This window comes from Homalodisca vitripennis, chromosome 7 (genome assembly GCF_021130785.1).
Source record: "Homalodisca vitripennis isolate AUS2020 chromosome 7, UT_GWSS_2.1, whole genome shotgun sequence".
Classification (NCBI taxonomy): Eukaryota; Metazoa; Arthropoda; class Insecta; order Hemiptera; family Cicadellidae; genus Homalodisca; species Homalodisca vitripennis.
In genome coordinates this window covers 93,482,195-93,505,198 of record NC_060213.1, presented here as the reverse complement: position 1 = coordinate 93,505,198, position 23,004 = coordinate 93,482,195, and the positions used below count along the sequence as shown (strand labels likewise).

The window sequence follows — 23,004 nt, the reverse complement described above, 5'->3', positions numbered from 1 at the left end:
CTTGTTGTAATCATGGAAGCTCGATTAACTACTTTTATTACAACAACATTTTTAATGTTACCGAATGTTTATTGGAGTCAGACCGATTATACATTTCAATTAGAATAATTCATAATAAATAAAATCTATTCGATTGATGGTTTCCCCAACTAATCTCGATAAGCGGTGGCGGAATTTTTTTACACTCTTTGAAAGTCGAGATTCGATTCATCGAGTAAATTAAAAAAGTATCCTGGAATTTAAGAACTTGGAAAAATAATTACAGTACTATGAAACATATTAGTAATTTATCTGATAGTAAAAATCTGTTCACCTTAATTTCGCTATGGAAGAATACACATATTTGAATACTAAATTTATATAAAATATTAAACCAACAGTTCTTGATCAGTATTCTAATTCTATTTGCAAAAGCTGTGTTATTATTTGCTTTTTACTACAAATTGCACGAATGACATACGAACCTAATACATTGGGCTTGCTATAAACCACATAAAATGAGCCGGTGAGAGGAAAAGTGGTCTAAGTCAATTTTTTTTTAATTTGAGATTATTTGTGTAACATATTGTTTGTAAGTCATTCTATCACATGCAAAAGTGATCCAAGTCAAATCCTGTTTTTTTTCTGATTTAGATGGCAGTGAATAATCATTGGCCAACGGAATAGGTGAAATACTGAAAGCAAAAGTGGTACAAGTCTGACTTATACCATTTTTCCATGAAGGTGCTTGACTTACTTCACTTTTCCATGTGGTGTGTCTTGTTATGTGCTTTTGCTTCCTCTGCAGACTTAACACAGTGATAGTTTTGAATTTTTGCTCAAATAGTTTATTTAACGAAACCAGTATGGAAAGTGAATCTGAAGATTCAACTCCTTCAATTCTATTGGATTCAGGATCAGAATACATTCCATCTGATGCTGAAAGTACAGGTAACTATGCTTTCTAATCTATCTCTAACCTCACTTTTTATAACCTCAATAGGCAATAGGCCTACTTATTGTATTTTGAATATTACTTGGCCTGTAATATTATTGTACTTTAAAGAGATTATTTATAGTAGATTGAGAATTCCAATTGTCTAGCAAAGTTAGAAAATTAACCTTAGCTTGGGCCTATCACTAAGTTAGTGGGCTGTTGTTTACACAAGCAGAGATAGGCCATGCCTTTGCCTATCTCTGCATATGAGATAGGCCCATGATTTTGGGCAGATGCCTATAGGCCATACAATATTAGGATATAATTACCATCCAATTATACTGCCAAATCCTAATTTGAGTTTATTTTTTTAGATAATGAAAACGCAGGCGCAGCGATACCACAGAACATCTCTTCTGTCAGTGAAAATTCAGGTGCGGATATTTCATAATTATTTTTTATTATCTCTTCTTATACATTAATGAACATAAAAACTGTTATATTGCAGATTGTGCTGTAGTATTGGTAATAATAAAAAGATAAGGTTTAAAATACTCAAATAGCCAATACAATGTTTTACATTTTGAGTTGTCCGTAGATGTCAGCCTACCTGGCGAAAGGCCTCACAAATTTTAAACATTGTATTGGTTATTTGAGTAGCCTATTTAAAATCTTATCTTTAGAAAAACTGTTATCCCAAAGTGTGTAGCTATTCCAAAGCTATGAGATAAAGTACGTGACAAACCACCTATAATAGCTCGAAAACTAACATATTTTGTTTCTTTTAGTTGAAATACTATTGTTGGCCTACAAAGAATTTGTTTTGTTACAGAACACAATATCGCAGTTGTTGCTGATGCCAAAACAAGAAAACGTAAAAGGAATATTAACAAAAAAACAGAGCGGAAAATGAAACGTGCTTATGGGAAGGAGTATTTCACAGCAAAAGGCAAAAAGGTGGCGCAAAAAATATTCGTAAATGAACCATGTCAGCCTTCTTGCAGAAATAAATGCAATGAATTGGTAGCCGAAGAAGAAAGGAAGATTTTATTCCAGAATTTTTACGATATGGCCAGTTTTCAAGCACAAAATGCTTATATTTGTGGACTTTGCCAGCAGTCAACACCGATTACTCATCGAATAAGAGATGGCTCTAGAGGAATAAAAAATCGAACAGTAAGGTACCACTTACAATTACCTACCAAAAACGTTAAAGTGTGCAAGCAGTATTTTTAGGTACATTTCAAATCTCAAACGGAAGAGCTTCTAGAGCCCTCAAAAAGGTTACAGATGGAAAAGAGCCGGGTAGCGATTTAAGGGGGAAGCAGGTTTCTGTTAACAAAACCGATGAAGGTAGACTGAAAATACTCAGAGATCATATTTCTTCATTTCCCTCGTATGAATCACATTATACAAGAAGTCACAATCCGAACCGCAAGTATTTACCAGAATCTCTTAACATTAGAGAGATGTACAATCTGTACAAGAATCATTGCTATACTTTGAACACACAACCTCTATCAGAGTCAATGTACAGAAAAGTGTTCAATTTTGAATTCAATTTGCACTTTCATCAGCCTCACAAGGATACGTGTGTGAAATGTGACACGTTCAAAATGAAACTAGCCATAGCTGAAGATGAAGAAGAAAAGAGAAATATTGAACGTATGAAGGAAATACATTTGAGAAAAGCAGACCTTGCAAGGGAGAAACTAGACGCAGCGAAAGAAGAATCCAAGAACAATTCCAACGTTTATTCATTTACGTTTGATCTTCAGAAGGCGTTAGCTTTTCCAAATTTGACATGTTCAATTGCATACTACAAAAGAAACATGTATGTGTACAATCTGGGCTGTCATCAGCTAGCAGATAGTTCAGCTTTCATGTATGTTTGGAATGAAGTTGAAGGTTCCCGAGGATCTCAAGAGGTTGCTTCTTGTATTACAGAGCACTTAAGTCACAATGTTTCCAATGATGTTAGTCATGTAATAACGTTCAGCGATAGCTGTGGCGGGCAAAACCGCAACATCAAGCTTGCTCTCACCATGATGCAGTTTATTCAACAAGAGAATTGTAAAATTCAGACAGTAGATCATAAATTTATGGTCAGCGGACACTCATTTCTGCCTAATGACGCAGATTTTGGCATTATAGAAAAGTATTCTAAAGGAAAAACAATATACTCTCCTCGTGATTGGTACGATACCATAACAAAGTTAAAGAAGAAGAAGCCCTTTGTGGTTAAAATCATGAACCGAGAAGACTTTAATTCCACTCAGGCGCTCGAAAGATCAATTACTAGAAAAAAAACCAATGTAGATAAACACAAAGGTTGATTCCCTTTGATTGTCTTGACATCACCCCAGCAAAAAAAGGAAGGCGAATGGTATCCCTCGCAAGTATCACAACTGAAGCTCTGTACTCGTCACCTCGTCCGGTTACAGCAGCGAAGAAGAAGGACATGATGGATCTCCTAGCCTTCATTCCTCCCATCCACCATAGTTTCTACACAGACCTGACAGTTGGAAATCAGCCTGAAGGAATTGACGACACCCCCATCATCGATCGTTGCAGTGAATCAGAATCCGATGATGAAAAGGACTAAAGGATAGGCTAACTTATCATTGTTCAATGTTTTTGTAGCTAACTAATGGCAAAATAAATGAGTTCTTTCAGTTTCTTACATTGTCAAACAATTATTTACCCGAAATATGTTTTGGAAAAGTGGTACAAGTCAATTTTGAAAAAAACTGCAAATTGTTACTAATCGATTGCATTCATTAAGTACATATTTTGATATATAAAATGATAAATCAGGATATGAGTAACCAATTTTGTCATAGAGTAAAAAGCTATTATGATGAATAGATTTATAGTACTCCTTTTAGTAAACCCTTCAGAATCTCAAAACTATAAAAAAGTGACTTGTACCAATTTTCCTCTCACTGGCTCAAATCATATAACATTAAGAAATTAGTTAGCACCTTAAAAAAATATTTAAATATTTTGGGCACTTAGCCTGTTATGTAATTTCCTCATCTGTTTACATTTTTAAGTGGTTTACTTTTATTTTAATTAATGAAAAAAACAAAAATGTAAAAATAATACATTGGTTATTTATTACACTGATATTTTGTAATATAAACAATTTAATTTAATTTGACAAGATATGACATTGTTTTACTTACTAATTTTTCGCAAACATATAACCAACCTACAATCGTCAAACAAACATCATGATAAATATTTTGATGTATCCCACTAATTTTATAAATGTGAAAGTTTGAATGTTGGGATATTTGGAGGTTTGTTAATAGAATCACGCTGAAATTACTATACGGATTGTGCTGAAATTTGGAACAGGTGTAGCTTTTGGTCTGAATTAACACTTCGAGTGCTTTTTACTACTCATAACACAATTATTTTACCAAATAAAGTCAAATTCAAATTTAAAAATTAGTTTTCTTACATTCGAATGTTATGATACGAACGTAAACGTGTTTTATATTGGATCCGACAGACTGCGCTACGACACGTAATACAAAGCGAACTGGTACTTAACAGCTGTTAATACTTTCAGCTGAAGTTCATCAAAGAGGCAGAAACATTTGTTTACATTTAAAATTCAGTAAAATCGTTATTGTAAAGTGCTTGACAAGTAGTGTAATGCGGGTTGCATAGAAGACGTCATTGCCTAATTTTACATTTAAATTGCACCAATGATTAATAAACTATCTAATATAATGAAAATATTATTAAACACTATTATGAAAACAACCTTATTGTAGAAATCCGTGGTTGTTTGCACATGAGGTTTTTGTTTGTTTGTAAAAATAATTATATTATAAGGTTTTATGGCATTTTGTATGAATTTATAGGTTATATTTTACAAATTTTAGTTAAATGTTAAAACTCGGAAATAAACTGAAATGTTATCTAGTTAAGTTTAAATAACTGTGTGTTTTGTGTGTAGTAATTATTTATACCACATGAATGTAGATTAATTTTATAATTTCATAAAAAATTTAGATTTTTTATTTTCCACATTTCATTAATGAGGTGAGTAAAATATTTCATATCGTAGGATAAAACCACTGTACTGGATGTAAAACACAAGTCCAAAAAAAAATTATACTTAGGATATTTTTGGGAAAAATGCATTTGAACTAACATAGGACAATGTTTCTGAAAGTAACTGCGTAAATTTTGTTGATAGCCTACGCATACTTCGCAAAGGAATATGGATAAAATTGTGTTTATTAATTGGTAAGGAAGTAAAATAATAATGTTTTACTGATTTAGTCTCATAAAACTAATTATATTATTAAATTTATGGCATTTTTTGAATTTATAGGTTATATTTTACAAAGTTTTGTTTAATATTTTAAATCGGAAACAAATTTAAATGCTACGTGGTTAAGTGTAATTATCTGTTACTATTGTTTGTCGATATTAATTGTATACTTTGAATGTAAATAAATTGTTTTTTTTATAATATAAAAAAATTCTATTTTGTTATTTCACTAGGCTATGTTGCGTTATTGAGGAAGGTAAAAAGAAGCTTTCTTTAGAAATCCATTTTGCAGACGCCTTTCCTCTAATTATTTTTATTGGTGTTACCATTGTTAATATAAGTAGGCATTTGACAATAGCTACAAATATTTTAACATGGATTTCAAAAATATGAAATGTATTCTAAACTTTTTAACTGACTTCTTAATTTTATATAAAACATTTATGCCCCCTTTCTTTTTTCATATATGTAGGTAGTACGCGGGCGAAGTCACGGGAAAAATCTAGTACTTCAAATATTATGAATCCTTAACCTCAAAACCATGAGGCTAAAATGTATGTATTAAAATATTATATATTAGAGTTGAACAGTTTACTTTATCAAAGGATCTTAAAGATTCTATAAAATACAGAATGGACTCCTATTGTTTGGTTTAATTTAACTTGTTTGGTAATTATATGAAATAATAGATGACATTAACACTATTTATACACATACTCACATATAATATTTATACTATATATATATATATATATATATATATATATATATATATATAAAACATGAATATGCAATATAAATATATTTGATTGCAAATATAGCTAATTTTCTCCAATTGATTGAAAAAAGTTATAAATATGGAACATCTGGATTTAGTATTTATATCATTAAAAAATTATACACTTAACACTTATTGCACTTCCTAAACACTAAAGCTGAACTAATAATCGTATTTAAAAAAGCCCATACACGAGAACGTGTTGCTGTATACAGATTTGCTGCGCTCTTAACAGATTTAGATGTAAATCTGACTTTGAATAACCAGAAACACTCTTGTGTAACGGCTGGAAAAGCTACTCTTGCTAACAAATCGGCATTAGTAGACGCAATACTTCATGTTATATTGTGTTCAAGTCATGTTATATTACTTCAAGTGAGCGAGAAATTTGGATTATGTGCTGCACAATAATAATTAAAAATCAAGTGCAAACAAATAATTCTTCCTTAATTGTGGAAGAATAGAAAGAGTAGAAGAATTTGAATAAAGCAATTTAAACTTTATTTTATTAATTAATTTATTTTATTTCATAATTGTTAAAACTGATTTTAGTTGACATTATTCATTATTAAACTTTATTTTATTTATTTATTTATTTTATTTCATAGTTGTTAAAATTGTTTTTTAATTGACATTATTCATTATTTATTAGATTTTAGGATAATAATGAGTACTTTAAAATAAGTATAAAGAAGTTGATTGATTCAATTAGTATAAAAATCAAAAATAAATTTAATAATAGCCCTTATATAACAATATGTAAAATAAAAGTAATAAATATTTTTCATGAAAAACTAACAAAATAGAACTAACTCTTCGAAGTGTAATGGTATAAACCAAATTATGTAGGATAAAAATACAATTATTCATTACATAATTTATGAAATATGTTTAATTATATACTTATTAGAACTTAGTTTCCAAAATTATATTTCCAAAAACGTCATATGTCCTTATGTCATATGTTCCTTAAACTGAGATGTATGAATGTATTTCTCCTGCCCAGATTTAGGTTAGAGAAGGGATCCTATTGCGTGTAAGATATTGTTATACAAATCTTCCTAAGAATTGAAAAGGATTAAGGATGTATTACATCTGTAACTGTCTCAACCTATTATTATAATGTTTTGCTTATATAATTGCAATTAATTTTATGCTTTAAATTTGTTTATTCGTTCGCTTTCTTGTGTAACTCTTAATGACTTATCCTAGCAACTTTAGAATCGACCTTTAATCTATCTCACGATGACAGAGTGATAATATTCAATATACGCTACAAGTGCATAGTTTTTCCATATTATTTAATAAAAATAGCACAAAGGCTTACAGTTTTTAGATAACATAATTAATATTTTTATTTTGGTAAAACTAATTTAATAGGTAACCATAAAGACAGCACAAAATTGCTGAATAAACTGGAAAAACTCTTTTAAAAATTGATTACCCTACAGGGAATAGTCATGGATTACATTATGGCTAAAATAGTACCGTAGAAAGGGTAATCTTCACACACAGTTAAATGATTTGGTGCGAAAGAATGGAGTAGGATTTAAATTGGGTTGGATCTATCAGAGGACTAGTCAATTGATGGTTAAATAAAGGAATGAATATTCGAACGTACAGTAAATGAAGTTCACTGATGGTACAGTGTATGTTTATTTACTGTATCGTGTAGTGACAGATTATTCCTATTACTAACAATTAATAAATTAAGGAAAAATACTAAAAATTAACTAAGAAATATAATGTTGACATATTCACTAAACGAGTTGTTCTGATAATAATAATTTTTACTTGACTGCTATTGCTGTCTTACTACTTTTAGCATACTTTAATAAAAAATTTTACAATACCAAAAATATTATTTTTATGTTACCAATAAATATAAATACTTTTCATTATTCAATATTAATTGAGCACTATCGAATACTACTATTAAAATAGGAATGGAAGTTTCATTATAAATTGTAAAACATATAATGACATATTGAAAGTTTGTCTTTTAAAATACTGTTTTGAATTGAGAATGTATTACACATTGTTATTTACAAGGTTATTGACTTTACATTAAAAATACCATACTTTAACTTAAAAACAAAATATTAATCATAATTTTTTAGACAAAGTGGTCTGGCTAACACATTAATTAGTTTTGAAGGCTTTTTTCAAACGCTTTGGTTCACTGTTTACACAAAAAAAGGTAATTAATAACTGTTTGACCAAAAACTTTAAAAACAATATAAAATTAAAAAATGAATCGTAAAATAAATGTTTTCATTTGAAAATCGCCTAAAACATTTTTACCACCTAAATTAAGCTCGTTTTGAGGAATTAATTGAGATAAAAATAATTGTATGGAAATATTTGAGATCGAAAAGGGTTAATAAGAGAGAAAGAGTGTAAAAATTAGTTAGTTCGACAGCACAGTGGTCTACCTTCCCTGTTTTATAGTATTCTTAAAAACATTAAAATATTCTGCTCAAATCTTTCAAAAAAAAGAATTAAAATAAAAAAAAGCTTCCTAGTATATGTATAGTCGATTACATATAGATAGAATATTTAACAATGATCTAAATAGTTTATAAATTAATTGCTAGCAACGATACTGTAAAACAGACTTCTAAAGTTAAACGATGGGGCCGTGGAACTTAATTAAAGTAAGGTTCTATTATAAGAGCTTTTAAATTAGTTTCTAAGGTTAACTAAATTTATTCTTTTCTTTAGTAAAAGGGCAACAGGAAGGTGATTATTCGACCTTTATATATCTTATATAATCTCAGCTACATCATAGTTGAGGTGCATTTCTCTGAATCAATGAATTTGGGTTTTATAAAATCGTTAATATTTTCTATAATTGCACTGTATAAGAATTCTAAAATGAAAAAGTTTTAATAAATCATGTTTAATTACAAAATAATTTACAATGAATGTAAAATAATTGCTTTTATAACTCAAATAATTAAAATTATTTTATGCTTTAAATGTACAAAACCTGAAAAACTTGTTCTATATATCACAAGTATTGATGTGCTACGGACACACTGTATTAGGATAAATTTAAAATTGTAATCTAATCTAAATACAATCTTTTTTTTGCTATTATTATATGTGGTTTCATTATATATTTAATGCGTTGAGGTAAGAAGACATTTTTAAATGATTAAATGTTTTTGTAACGGTGCCTGAAATTTAAATGTGAAAATAAACAGTTTATCGATGATTCTACAAACTGAACGGAAATCTTACTTCAATAAATAAAGAAATTCATTTACAAAATATTAAATTTTTTTGTATTCAGTTTTTCTTTTCAATTTGTGTATGCTGAATTATTCTCCTAGTTAGCTGTGACATAAATTAAACGGGTTTGGAATTATTTCTAGCTCTTAAATTAGTTTCTAAGGTTAACTAAATTTATTCTTTCCTTTAGTAAAAGAGCAACAGGAAGGTGATTATTCGACCTTTATTATTATCTTATATAATCTCAGCTACATCATAGTTGAGGTGCATTTCCCTGAATCAATGAATTTGGGTTTTATAAAATCGTTAATATTTTCTATAATTGCACTGTATAAGAATTCTCAAATAAAACAGTTTTAATAAATCATGTTTAATTACAAAATAATTTACAATGAATGTAAAATAATTGCTTGTATAACTCAAATAATTGAAATTATTTCATGCTTTAAATGTACAAAACCTGAACCTGTTCTATATATCACAAGTATTGATGTGCTACGGACACACTGTATTAGGATAAATTTATAATTGTAATCTAATCTAAATACAATCATTTTTTGGCTATTATTATATGTGGTTTCATTATATATTTAATGCGTTGAGGTAAGAAGACATTTTTAAATTATTAAATGTTTTTGTAACGGTGCCTGAAATTTAAATGTGAAAATAAACAGTTTATCGATGATTCTACAAACTGAACGGAAATCTTACTTCAATAAATAAAGAAATTCATTTACAAAATATTAAATTTTTTTGTATTCAGTTTTTCTTTTCAATTTGTGTATGCTGAATTATTCTCCTAGTTAGCTGTGACATAAATTAAACGGGTTTGGAATTATTTCTAGCTCTTAAATTAGTTTCTAAAGGTTAACTAAATTTATTCTTTCCTTTAGTAAAAGAGCAACAGGAAGGTGATTATTCGACCTTTATTATTATCTTATATAATCTCAGCTACATCATAGTTGAGGTGCATTTCCCTGAATCAATGAATTTGGGTTTTATAAAATCGTTAATATTTTCTATAATTGCACTGTATAAGAATTCTCAAATAAAAACAGTTTTAATAAATCATGTTTAATTACAAAATAATTTACAATGAATGTAAAATAATTGCTTGTATAACTCAAATAATTGAAATTATTTCATGCTTTAAATGTACAAAAACCTGAACCTGTTCTATATATCACAAGTATTGATGTGCTACGGACACACTGTATTAGGATAAATTTATAATTGTAATCTAATCTAAATACAATCATTTTTTGGCTATTATTATATGTGGTTTCATTATATATTTAATGCGTTGAGGTAAGAAGACATTTTTAAATTATTAAATGTTTTTGTAACGGTGCCTGAAATTTAAATGTGAAAATAAACAGTTAATCGATGATTCTACAAACTGAACGGAAATATTACTTCAATAAATAAAGAAATTCATTTACAAAATATTACATTTTTTGTATTCAGTTTTTATTTTGAATTTGTGTATGCTGAATTATTTTCCTAGTTAGCTGTGACATAAATTAAACGGGTTTGGAATTATTTCTTGCTATTTTTTATACTTTTCTATTAAAACTCATTGCACACATGGAAATACAGACGTAAAATGAATAGTGACTATATATTTCGATAACAATGTCCACATTTCATAAATACATATATATTTTTCTGTCATGTTTCTGTATTTTGTTACTAAATACACCACTATTTAGTATTTAAACATTTTATATAAAAATATGTCTTGAAAAATTTTGGGACATGCAATGTAAATGCAATATTTTATGAATAAGAAACAATTATCATTGATTTATCTACCTAAATTGACCGTTTAGAAAAACTGTAACTATACCAATTACCAGGTCATTTTCAAAATGATATTTACAGATCTACGAGGTAAGTGTTGAGAAAGAAGAACAGATGGTGGAATATCTCTTGGTATTCCACACAAGTGCCTTACCTTACTTCACATTACCTGCCAATAACTAAAATTCCTGGATTTATATGTTTTCTTTATAACATCCATACTAATAACATGTACGTTTCATTCATGGGTTGTAAACTCAAGCTATAAAATGAAAGACTATTATTAAGAATCCGACAGGGTTATCATGATCTTTATAGTTGTATGTTCACAAGGAAAACTATAGCTGTTGATGGAAAGGACCGAGTTAATTAAAGTTTTGTACTTAACATTTTTGACAATCATAGCCTTTAGTAAATCTTCTTCCACAAATAGTCATCATTATAACATTTTTTATTTTGACTATTTATTTTGGACTATTACATTGACAAGTTAAGCATTATTAAACAGAAAGACTTTTGTGGGAAATTACCGAAGAATTAAAATAATGTTTGGATTCTTTTCCAAAATGTTTAACAATTCCAAAATGCAATTTAGCAACTGTAAGAAATATAGCAAAATAGAAAGTGTAGAATTTACTAAAAATTTGTGAATTTTTAATGCGCTTTTCTTTGTTTTCACCAACGCGTCAAACTAAATATATGTTATAAAATGGAAGATTCTACCAACCATATATCCTTCTGAAATCCTATATCTTCTAGTTGTATTTTGAATATAAGCTAAAATTTCACGTCTAAGCATTTATATTCTTCTTTCAATTCTATTTTCTGACCTATTGATTACTTCATTGATTTCTTAGTTGAAAAATAAAAGTTCAATTCTAGCATTTTTTTTACGAATTTTTATATAACTTTTATATAACCACGCATTTTCGGCGCTCACATTCTAGACGTTATTAATTTTTCATACTGAGCCGGGGCTCAGTTTGGTCAATTTATTTTTTGTGTCTTTTATTTTTCCCACCTCGGCCACTCTTGTCAGTCGGTGGGGGAGTCACTCCGTCAAGTATTGATTTTCTGCCTGGTTGGACTGATTGGTCGAGGTCAGCTGGTTGACCTTGACTAGTTTACCGACCAGCTGTTCACCGGCACCGGCTACTGTTCGGAGCGGTCAGACACGTTCGGAGAAGCTACTGTGTTTCTGGCTGTTCTCTGCTCTTCCCGTTTCCCCATGGCTGGCTAACTCGACTACTTTCGGCAGGTAATTGTCTTTTTCTCTCTCTTTACTTAATTAAGTTGGCGGTTTTCTCTCCCTCCCAGACACATATTTTTCGTACTTAGTTAATAGTAGTTTATATATATATATATATATTGTAACTTGTGTTCCTCGTGTACGTTGTTCGTGTCGCAAAATGTTTCTTTCCTGTCTATCGTACGTTCTAAATTTGTTAATTTTTTTAACTATGCCAGTTAAGTTTATACTTTCGCTCTTGTGCTTTCTAACTGATCCGTTCGGCGAACGGAAATTATTTATTCCGTGTACACACTTTGTCTTTATTTAGTGTAAGCGAGACGGTACAGACTTTGCAAATTTTGTTACCTCGTGTTTTTGTGTTGCGTGCAAAATTGGGTGGCAACATTCATGATTTCAACTTTATTATTTAATTTTGGCTTTATAGTAGCGTGAACGGGATATAATTTAATTATTGTTATTCGGGAAATAATGTATTGTTATTATTTATAAATTACATAATTATTATTACACTACAATTAATATTATATAATGATTAAAATACAGTGATTTATTGTAACAAGTAAATGTTATCAAGCTGAATAATTTAGTATGGCTGTTCTAGTCTATAAGTAAATGTTTAAATATTTGAAAATTTGTTTTGTTTGTAATATTTAATATTGTCACCAAGTAGTGTATCTTATAATACTTGGTGACTTCAGTTATTTTTGGAAATAGTCTTTGATACTTAAAAGGTACTGTTAGTTACAGATGGTTATTTTTAGTTCTTAAATTTAAATATTTTATATATATACTTTGTTGCAAACATAATTAAGTTTTTATTATTTCTCAGGTTGCAATAACATTTTTCTAAATATCTACTGGTTATGTTGGGATTCAATAGGGTCCCCGTGAGTGCCGTCAACGGAATGGTGCGGCGAGTCTGCCCAATGGTAACAACAATGAAACAAACATTGAATGCCCGCGCCCCGCCAGCGCTTCTGTACCGGCATCCAACCGGAGTGTATGTGCTCCTATTCATTTCATCTGGAACAAGGTTGGATCCAAAATGTTTTTATACTTTTCTTATACTGAACTTGCGAGGATTGGGGTGTATGGAGCGCTGCCAGATATTATGTCTGGAGGAGGGCCAATATGTAACTAGTAATTAACTAGTTAACTAGTATGTATTTAGTTCTGTGACATGATCTGAAGGGGAGGATTTCATTTTAATTCAGATTCGTGGAGGCAACTAAGCCCCCGACTCCTTCGAAAATCGTCTTTAAGTATTTTTTTTTTTTAATTTTCGGCTACCAACTTGAAACCAAATTATTTTTTAAAAATAGTGGGCCTAGAAATTCTACAACCTTTTCCCTCCCCTCAGTTCATAAAAATTACCAGTTAAAATTTTATATTCACTACTGCCGTACCTGATATATGTTATTTATAGACCAAATTTCTATTTATTGTGTTATTATTATTATATTATTTATTTATTATGTTATTGTCATTATTGGAATTATATTTATTGTTTTTATTTAGATTTTAAGTTACGCGGTGCACCGTGGTGCTGCAGTTAACCGTATTTTGTATAAAAATGTTCGCCACCTTCTTAATTATAAATCATGTTCTCGAAGTCTTGTCTCTCTTTGTCTCTCTTCCCACTAGTGGCATGTGATTTTTTTATGGTTTGCTCCGAGTTTGGGAGGGGTGCGCTTCCGAGACCTCCTGTCTTTTTCGCTAACTCGGGACAATACACTGAGCAAAATTGGTGCTAAAAATAACGTGTCTATCTCATAGCTCAATATAAAGTAATCTCTAAGCATGATTACACTGATATAAGGTATCCAAAACATTTATTGTTTCAATAGATAATTCCATACTAACAAAACCATAACCACATTACTGCATTTTAAATTATTTACTCCTACCCCTAGTAAATCTGACGACGTATATTTCGTACTCGAAATTTAGGCTGTTAAAATTTCAATTTATTTTCACTTAACATTCAAATTTAAAAAAATAATAGTGTGACAAGTTTAAATTACATTTTCATCACATATTGTATTGAAAGTCTTATCGGAAATATAAAATATCAGGTGGTATACCTCAATACATACAACAGCGGGACTGCGCAAGAACACAGCATACATAATGCAAACCCTTAGAGGGCTGTGTTGAGTCAGAGCGGGATATTTCATAGCAATGATTTATTGGCACCGTGTACCCAATCGCTTCATACAGTACAACACTATGCATTTTTCAATAAAATGTGTGTATGAAAACGTTGACACGGTACTTTTTATTTGTTTAAAAAGAATTACGTTTTCCAAAGTTGCGATATATTTAATAATTATTTACTTCTTATTAAATAAGTACGTTCTATTATTACATCAAAGAGCTATATAGATACACAAAAATAAATATGCAATATAACATATTTAAACTTCAAATAAATTGTAATTAAAATTAAAATTTAGGTAAGTATTAAAAATCTTGGCAACTGCTACATCCCCTTCAAGTTACCTGAAATGGGAAAATGATTTATTACCAGATTCGGTTTAGCGTGCATTCGCTGAAACTTCCCGTCTACAGAAAGGAAATTTTTTTTTCAAAAATATTGTTTTAAATATGTTATACCTACTTTATATATTATTCTAGAACTCCCCCGGATATAGGAGGTGCTTATTATACTATACATACACAAGCCGAGTGAAATATATTCCCAGCACGATGACTCCTTACTGCCATACAGAATGAGTAGATGTGGAGTGCTATTTTAATCACTTGAATATACATATACATCTATATTAATACCTAAATTTATAGTATATGATAGTTTTACCCTATTTTAGATACTTTGAGAAATTTATTAAAAAAACCTTCACTTATTATAAATCTAATAAAAAGATATACCTTAAATTGTGATAGTTTTAATAGATCATGCAATCGGGAATATGGTAAAAAAAATTTTCTCTCTAAATCGGTTTTTTATTATTTTGGACTTTTGTTCTCTTCTTAATATGTTGACACTACTCTAAAGTTTTCTGATAAAGCAAAGCCTTAAAAATAAAATATTCCATGTACTATGATTCATATTTTTATAATTTCAACAGAGCAATAATATCCCACAAAAAGCACCCACACACACCCACACACACACATACACACACACACACACACACACACACACACACACACACACACACACACACACACATACACACACTCTTAGGAAATTCTCTTATTTAACACCCTTTTGAGTAGAAGTAATTTAGGACGAACTCAAAACCCAAAATAGTCCTTCAATGGGTTTATTTAGAAACGAACACCTAAAAGTGTTTATGTTGGAATTATAACACTGACAACTGGTGTTTGAGATGCCATTATTTCATTTTTAAAAGCTGCGGTTAGAACACTTGTTGACGTGTTAACAGATTTAGGACTAAAACACAGAAGACAGTAGAGTCTACGACTCCAGATGAGCGACAGGAAATAAGTGCGTGAAGAAAAGAAAAGAACTTTGGACTATCCTGGAAACTTTTAAAAATGTTTACTCTAAAACTTGCCTAAGAAATTAAATTATCCTTAATATCCGACCTAAACATGCTTACCGAATAAAATTATTGCCATGAAATAAACTTATCGTATTTTCGTAAAAAACGGCATGTAAGACAGTTCAGCTAGTATTTTTTTACATCAAAACATGTCAAACCCCACCATCGAATAAAAAATTTCTCAAAATGTATATCCACTGGTAAATTTTTAACTGAAAGTATATTTGAATTGCAATTTATTGGACATAAAACATCTGTAACTATAAAATTTATGGATCAGATCAGTTATAACAGGTGTTCCCTTTTCAACCATTTTGGACGAGTACTTGTATAATAAAGTTCTTCTTACAGTGTATTTATATACATTTTATAACAAAATCATATTATAATTGATATTTATTCTACAAATGTTTACTCAAACTTACTTTAAGTACATGGAAACATTATTATCAAACGGTGGCGTACACGTCTAAAAACTGTACGTATTCACATAGGTTGTAAGACTGCTTAGTAAAGAAGTAAAAATAATATGAATATTATGGGTATTGATGACGAAACATCAGCCAAGTCGTATTGACACATTTTTAACTATAAATATAGGAGAGGGATGTAAGCAGGGAGTATTGTTATGAAATATAAAATAAAAAGTGTTCTTTTAATATAACTACATGTGTGACTGAAATTTTCATTTCTTAGATACTCACAAATTTCCCCAAAAGATTTACTATATGATATACAGGAATAAAAAAATTTAAATTTGAATTATTATTTTCAAATCAATCCTTGTCCGATATAAGTGGAAATGTTGTCTTTTCGAGTGGGTAAATTCAACATTTAGTGCTGTTTTTAAAGACTGAAATGTTCACGTCAGTGTTCCTTTCGTCAGCGTTAGGGATATTGCACATTCTTCAGATTCTTCCTCTAAAAAAAACTTTAAAATACAAGTCCCTTCAAGTAAGACGTTCTCTCTCTCTCTCTCTCTCTCTCTCTCTCTCTCTCTCTCTCTCTCTCTCTCTCTCTCTCTCTCTCTCTCTCTTTCTTCGAAAAGTATCAATAGTGCTTTACTTTGACTGCTCGATACAATAACGTTATAACTGTATGATATAATAGGGACGGCCACATCTAAAGCAGCCTCTCCAGTAAAGACAGGAAAAGGTGTGAAAACCTAATTATCTTTGCAACCAAGAATATCGACACACGTGGTTAGTGATGTGCCGCTCCTGGAGTTAATTTGGCCCAGATTTAAGTGATACATCTGCTTTTGCTATGCTCAGTATAGGTTTAACTGGATGGTATAAGCCAGCCACGAGTGATCCCTGCTGGTTTAATAAATATTGGTAATAATGTCCACCTTACTTTAAATTTATTTCTTTGTTCTCGAAGCTTTTTAAATTATCCAATTCTATATTTACCTATTTATATATTTACTTAACGAAAGACATTCAAATTTTAGAGTAGCATGTACACTTCCATTCTAGTGAAATTTATAATTAATGCATTTAATATTATCTAAGAAGGCCTTTCAAATATCGATTATTAGATAATTTTGGTCTAATCCTTCCATAATCCGTCATATCTGTGTTTATGTATTTAACATTCCTGAAAAGTTTTTAATAATATTGCACTACTAAAATATGAACAGGGATTGATTACCTTATTCCACGCTGAATGTAAATTTACGTAATTATATCTAATTGCTAAAAGTGCTTTTTAATTTTAAGTACTTAAAGTTGTATACAATGGTCAAAGAGTTATGCCGATGCCATCTGTTATATTTTGTTATTCATAAGAAGACAATTCTTGTTTAGTTATTTCCTTAGAAAACGGAGTGAAAGTTTAATATTTGTAATGCCGGCTTTTTTGTACTCGTTATACATTGTAAATAATACATTCGGAGTTGTACGGAAAATGAGGAAGTGGTAATTAGTTATTATTACAAATGTACCAAAAAATTTTAATGAGGTATAATTACCAGTAACAACAACATACTGCAGGTAATTTAAAGCAATATAACTTCCAGAAACAACAATTTACGCTTTAAAAGCTAAAATTAGAACCAGAAATCAGCCTACATTGGTTAATAGATTTTGCGTAAGGTAGAGACAATTAACAGATGTTGTGTTTTGGTTTGAGGTAATGCACCTTGTTTTCTGTATTAATAGGCACTAATAATAATTGGTCCTCATGCTATGATTGACCTGCCATGATGTTTGTATTTCAGATGGAACCGTTTCAGGACAGGGCATGGAAGATGTAGGTATCTCGTTCATAAGCAGACCTGAATCGGCTGAACTAACGGCGAGCGTGGGGAAACAGATAAAACTTTGAACCAGTTAATTTCTGACCGTCTGTTATACGAATAAAGGTAAAAAAAATCTGATTTCAAATTCCTATGTAATCCTGAGACAGCATGAAATTATTTTACCATAGTTTAGGCAATAGGAATTATTTCAACATCGTTAGTTCTAGTAAATGAACAATGTTCCTAAAATACTTTGAGGACACCCAGTAGATTTAGTTAAACCAACAACATTTATATAATATCTTTAAAAATATTTTCTTTCGGGGAAAAAATGCAACATGATGAGTTAGTAAATTAAACTGGACTATCCTTTTAAGATTTTATTTAATTTTTCTAGTAATAAACATATTTTTAAATTGCTAAAATTATTACAAAAATAACATATTATCACTAAATCATATCATAAACTTTAAAATATTTTATATAGCTTTTGTAATAAGTATATTATATAAATAAAATATCCGTTGAGAATTATTGATTAGCCACTATCACGTGTCGAATGATTGTCACGGTAATTTACAGAATAAAAAATTTGAAAAAGTGGAAAATGTAATTTAGTGGCTAAAGAAGTACGGTAGGAATGGTAATCCTCTCACACAGTTAAATACATTTGGGGTACAAGAATGGAATTGGATTTAAATTGGATCGAATGTCTCAAAGCACTAGTTAGTTGTTCGTTGAATGAAGGGATGAGTAATCGAACGTACAGTAAATGAAGTTTAGTGATAGTACAGTGTCTTTTTATTTATTGGATTGTGTATTCATCAAATATTCCTTTTACTAACATTTTAAAAATGTACAAAAAATACTAATTAAAAAGTGTAATGTTGACATATTCACTAAACAAGTTGTTCTAATAATACAAATTTGAACTTTACTTATATTGGTAATTTTCACTTTTAGCATATTTTTATATCGCTAATAAATGGACCTACTATTTCATATTTAAGATGAATTGCGAACTAGTGAAACCTATCACTAAAAGGGGACGAAAAATACTATGTCTGTCTATATGTCCTAAAGTGAACTTTCCCCTGATTATGGAGTGACGGAATATTGACGATGACGATTAAATTATTTCTTGTTAAGTTTCCATTACGAGGGATAACAGCCGCCATATAATTTGAAGAATACGAGGATAGATACTCCTATAAAAGCGATAAAAGGGGAGACCATAGTATAAAATACTCTGCAATGATATAAAAGCAGGTTTTCGAGTAACCTAGGAAGAGAAACTATGTAGAATAATATTTGTAGGGAGAAAAGTTTTCCTTTTCTCCCAATGTAGGATATTCTTATCCTCTTACTTATATATCACATCATTGATAAGAGAAATCTCACTTTTGAGGTTTATTGATATCTTCTTAAACGTTACAATGATAGGAAAATTGTTCAATATGTGGTAGTAAACGTAGGTAGTAGTACATTGTTCATGTTCATTTTCTAACTTATCATAGCTTCTCGATTAGATTGGGACTCATACGGCGTTTAGTGATAAACGAATACAATAGACTATTGAAGGACCAGACACAACTGTACAAAAGGGAGAGCGCACAGATGGAAATTCAGAGGGCGAGACTGTTAATTAATTTTCTACCTTAAAATGAATAGAGCTCTTTATTGAACCAAGAGGTCCTTAGGTACTAAACTAAAATTCTAGGATCTTCCTAAGAAAATTTACACCACTGACGGTAAGGCAAACATACCGTCGGTTAGCTCTTTGTCATTTTGAACTAACGGTAATTGAAACTAAGCTTGGACCTAGAGAAACCTATATAAAAACCTTGTGTTAATAATAAGCATGATCATTGCCTATTAACTTGACTATGTAAAGATTCTTAGGAATTTAAGGTCTTCCAAAGACAGTTATCCACAAATGAATAGTTAACGAACAACAATATTCTAAGAAGGCCCTGTCGGATTCTTTATAATTGATAGTGATTCAGGTATATACCGTATAATTTTTTTCTTATTTAGGAATAATCTTTGAATATATCGCTCATTGCCTAAGATTGCTGTTTAATACCCCTTTAGAAGTAATTTAGTTTGAGCTTTGAAAAATAAACAAGATAAGAAATCGAAATATCGTCAAGTGATTTTCACCTTGATAATAAATGCAGGATACCTATTTTGTAATGTTTATTGGTTTAATACATATACTAATACCAATAGGTTGGGTTCCAGGGATAGGCCATATGATTTTAGTAAAGCTAATGAATTTATATAGTACAGTATAACAAATTTAATAAAAAGATTGTAATAAACGGTGACATAATAGTGATTGATGCTTGTTTTGTACTCATAACGGTAATGTACACGCACTAGGATATGCGGCAAAGGTTTAAAGTAAACTTAAGCTCTCCGCATTGCAGATGGGGCCAGTTGTAAGCTTACGTGGTATAAAGCGGATATTGTACGGCATTCTCATTATTTATTATTGTTTTATCTCTTAAAACAGGAGTTTCATGATGAAGTGGTGCATATTGAACCATATATAACAAAACAAAACCTCTTCTGGTTAATATAAAATAATTTCACCCTTAATCTACTTCTTTATTTACTAATATAAGAAATGCTTGTAATGCAATTTGAATCGAATAATTAGTATATTGATAGATTTGATGTTATTGTAATACGCTTTTAATTTAATCATTCCGTATTTCAAATGCACATACTTTAACTGACAGGATGTACACTGTAAAAGTTTGTGTATCCAATTACTTCCCTTGTTGAACAGAATATATTTATATCAAATTATCTGTTTCTCATTAGATAGTCGTTCTCATTACCCATGGAGTATTTGAAACAACTTAGAAAAGATTATGCTGAAAATCTAAAGAAACCGTCTTTTGGAATAATCATTAAATATTCAATAAATAATAAATTAAATAACAGAAAATACGTAGAAAGTATTTTAACTTTACCTAATTTCTGACTAAAATAGTAAATTTGTTCTTATGCTAAACTAATATGAATGATGTAGGTAAAGTAATTTGGATGTACTACAAAAAATTCTTTTTATTTACATCAAGTGTGTTTAAATCCACTGCCTTTATCATTCACATTTATTTATGTAAATAAAAAGTTTATTAAACATTCTGGGCAATTTAATGGACATTCTGGGCAAGGACCTTATGAAACATAATAAGGTGGAGAGTCGATATAGTACAAGGGAAATTGTTCAGATGAAAAGTGCAATGGTCACAGACGAGCTTTGAAACAGTTCTATCTCTAATTCAGTCCCAAAGTGTAACATCTTAGAGCACTCGGCCATCGGAACTCCGTAAATAGCATATTATAACGTATTTAAAAGTACGACTACCAATGTTTTTAAATATGAAGATTAGGCTTTTTGATTAAAGCAAATGATCTCCTGTGCTATCTTGATGTTGTGTGCCCGGCACGAATTTTTTCTGTTCTCTGTACATCTAATTGCAAAAAGCTCTAGAGGCGTATCTCATTCCCTGAGATCGAAAAGAATAATTGATGTCATGTAATCTTTCATTTTGGCCCAAGTGTACAAAATATCAGCAGTTAATTCTTCAGTGTAACATCATGTAATTGCAATATAAAAGCACCTGATGCGTAAAATAGTTTTATTAGGTTTAAATGATAAATACCATTTAATTTTACAAATATTTAGATTTAAGTTGTTTTACTTATACCAAACCGTTCATTTACAGAGATTGATTAGTTGAGGGAGAGGGGAGTTAAGGAGCAAACAGTAGAAATAATAGTTTATATTTTTCCATAATTGTATATTGATATTTAAAATAAAACACTGTGTTTCAACAATTTAGATATAGACTGAAGGCGTAACAACTGTACTTCAATCATTATGATGTGGTGGCCCTGTCCCTCCTAATTACGATCTTGAAGAGAGTAAGGCTGAAAACGTGTATAGATATAAATCTTAAAAAAAACCTTTAAATATCATTTCGTCTAGGTTTATACGAATATTTCAATGTTATTTAAAAGTCGTTAAGTTATTTAAAATAATAATTAATTTTAAAAGTATATTGATATTTCGCTATCAGTGCATTTCCCTAAGATTGTACTTGATATGGTTTCAGATCATGACATAATACCTACAAATATTATTAATGTATTTCAAATGAATATGTTAACTGTTACGCATTAAACGCAGGGTTTTATTATGAAGTATCTAACAAAGATGAAGAATTTCTGTATTTTGTCACCTAAAATTATTTATTCAGTAAATATAATATGTCACTATCTGCAACCAACTTTGAAACCTACCTACGAGATTATTTATCCGTAAAAATGTAATAATTAATATCGTAAATATTAAATATTAATCAACTCTAATCGTGGTTAATTACAACAACTACACGTTGTATTTTAATGAAATATGACTTTAATTTATTTCCTATCATGTCTAAGAATTAGTTAAATATAAAGTCATATATCACAGATTATATAATCTATGAACACATCCAGCTTGTCACATTAAACGTATTTTAGTTTTATGAGAGCCGAATTGACAAAAACATTTGATTAGGCTGCTATTCGTAAAACCCATCTATAAACACGCATTGGCCTGATTAGCAGTTAATGTTTAAGTATAACAATGATATATACAAGTATATACAATAAAATTTGAATGATATAATTAAACCATAACAAAATCGTAATGTTTACTATAAACCAAATTTATTTATATTTATAATTATTTTCAATCATTTTGTCTTCAAAATAATCCGTTATCCCTTTATCATAAAGATATAAATTTTTTTTAAATTAATTAAATGTTATTTTATCGACACAAATTAATAAGATTTAAATCAAAAATATTTATAAATGTTGGGATAAGAATAATTAAAATTATAAAAAATAAAAACCCAATATGTTTTAACTAAAGTTTACTT

General features: G+C 29.7%; 1 protein-coding gene across 1 annotated transcript; it reads left to right on the top strand.

Annotated features, from left to right (window-relative positions):
- Positions 1 to 1,293: 1,293 nt before the first annotated feature.
- LOC124366805 lies at positions 1,294 to 3,252 on the top strand. Its single transcript, XM_046823406.1, has 2 exons — positions 1,294 to 1,350; positions 1,749 to 3,252. The coding sequence occupies exon 2, from the start codon at positions 2,386 to 2,388 to the stop codon at positions 3,250 to 3,252; it is 867 nt and encodes a 288-aa protein (XP_046679362.1). The 5' UTR covers positions 1,294 to 1,350; positions 1,749 to 2,385.
- Positions 3,253 to 23,004: the final 19,752 nt, after the last annotated feature.

Excerpts from the sequence above, each read along its gene's own strand:
- LOC124366805 (XM_046823406.1), top strand. The coding sequence starts at position 2,386 with ATGTACAATCTGTACAAGAATCATTGCTATACTTTGAACACACAACCT.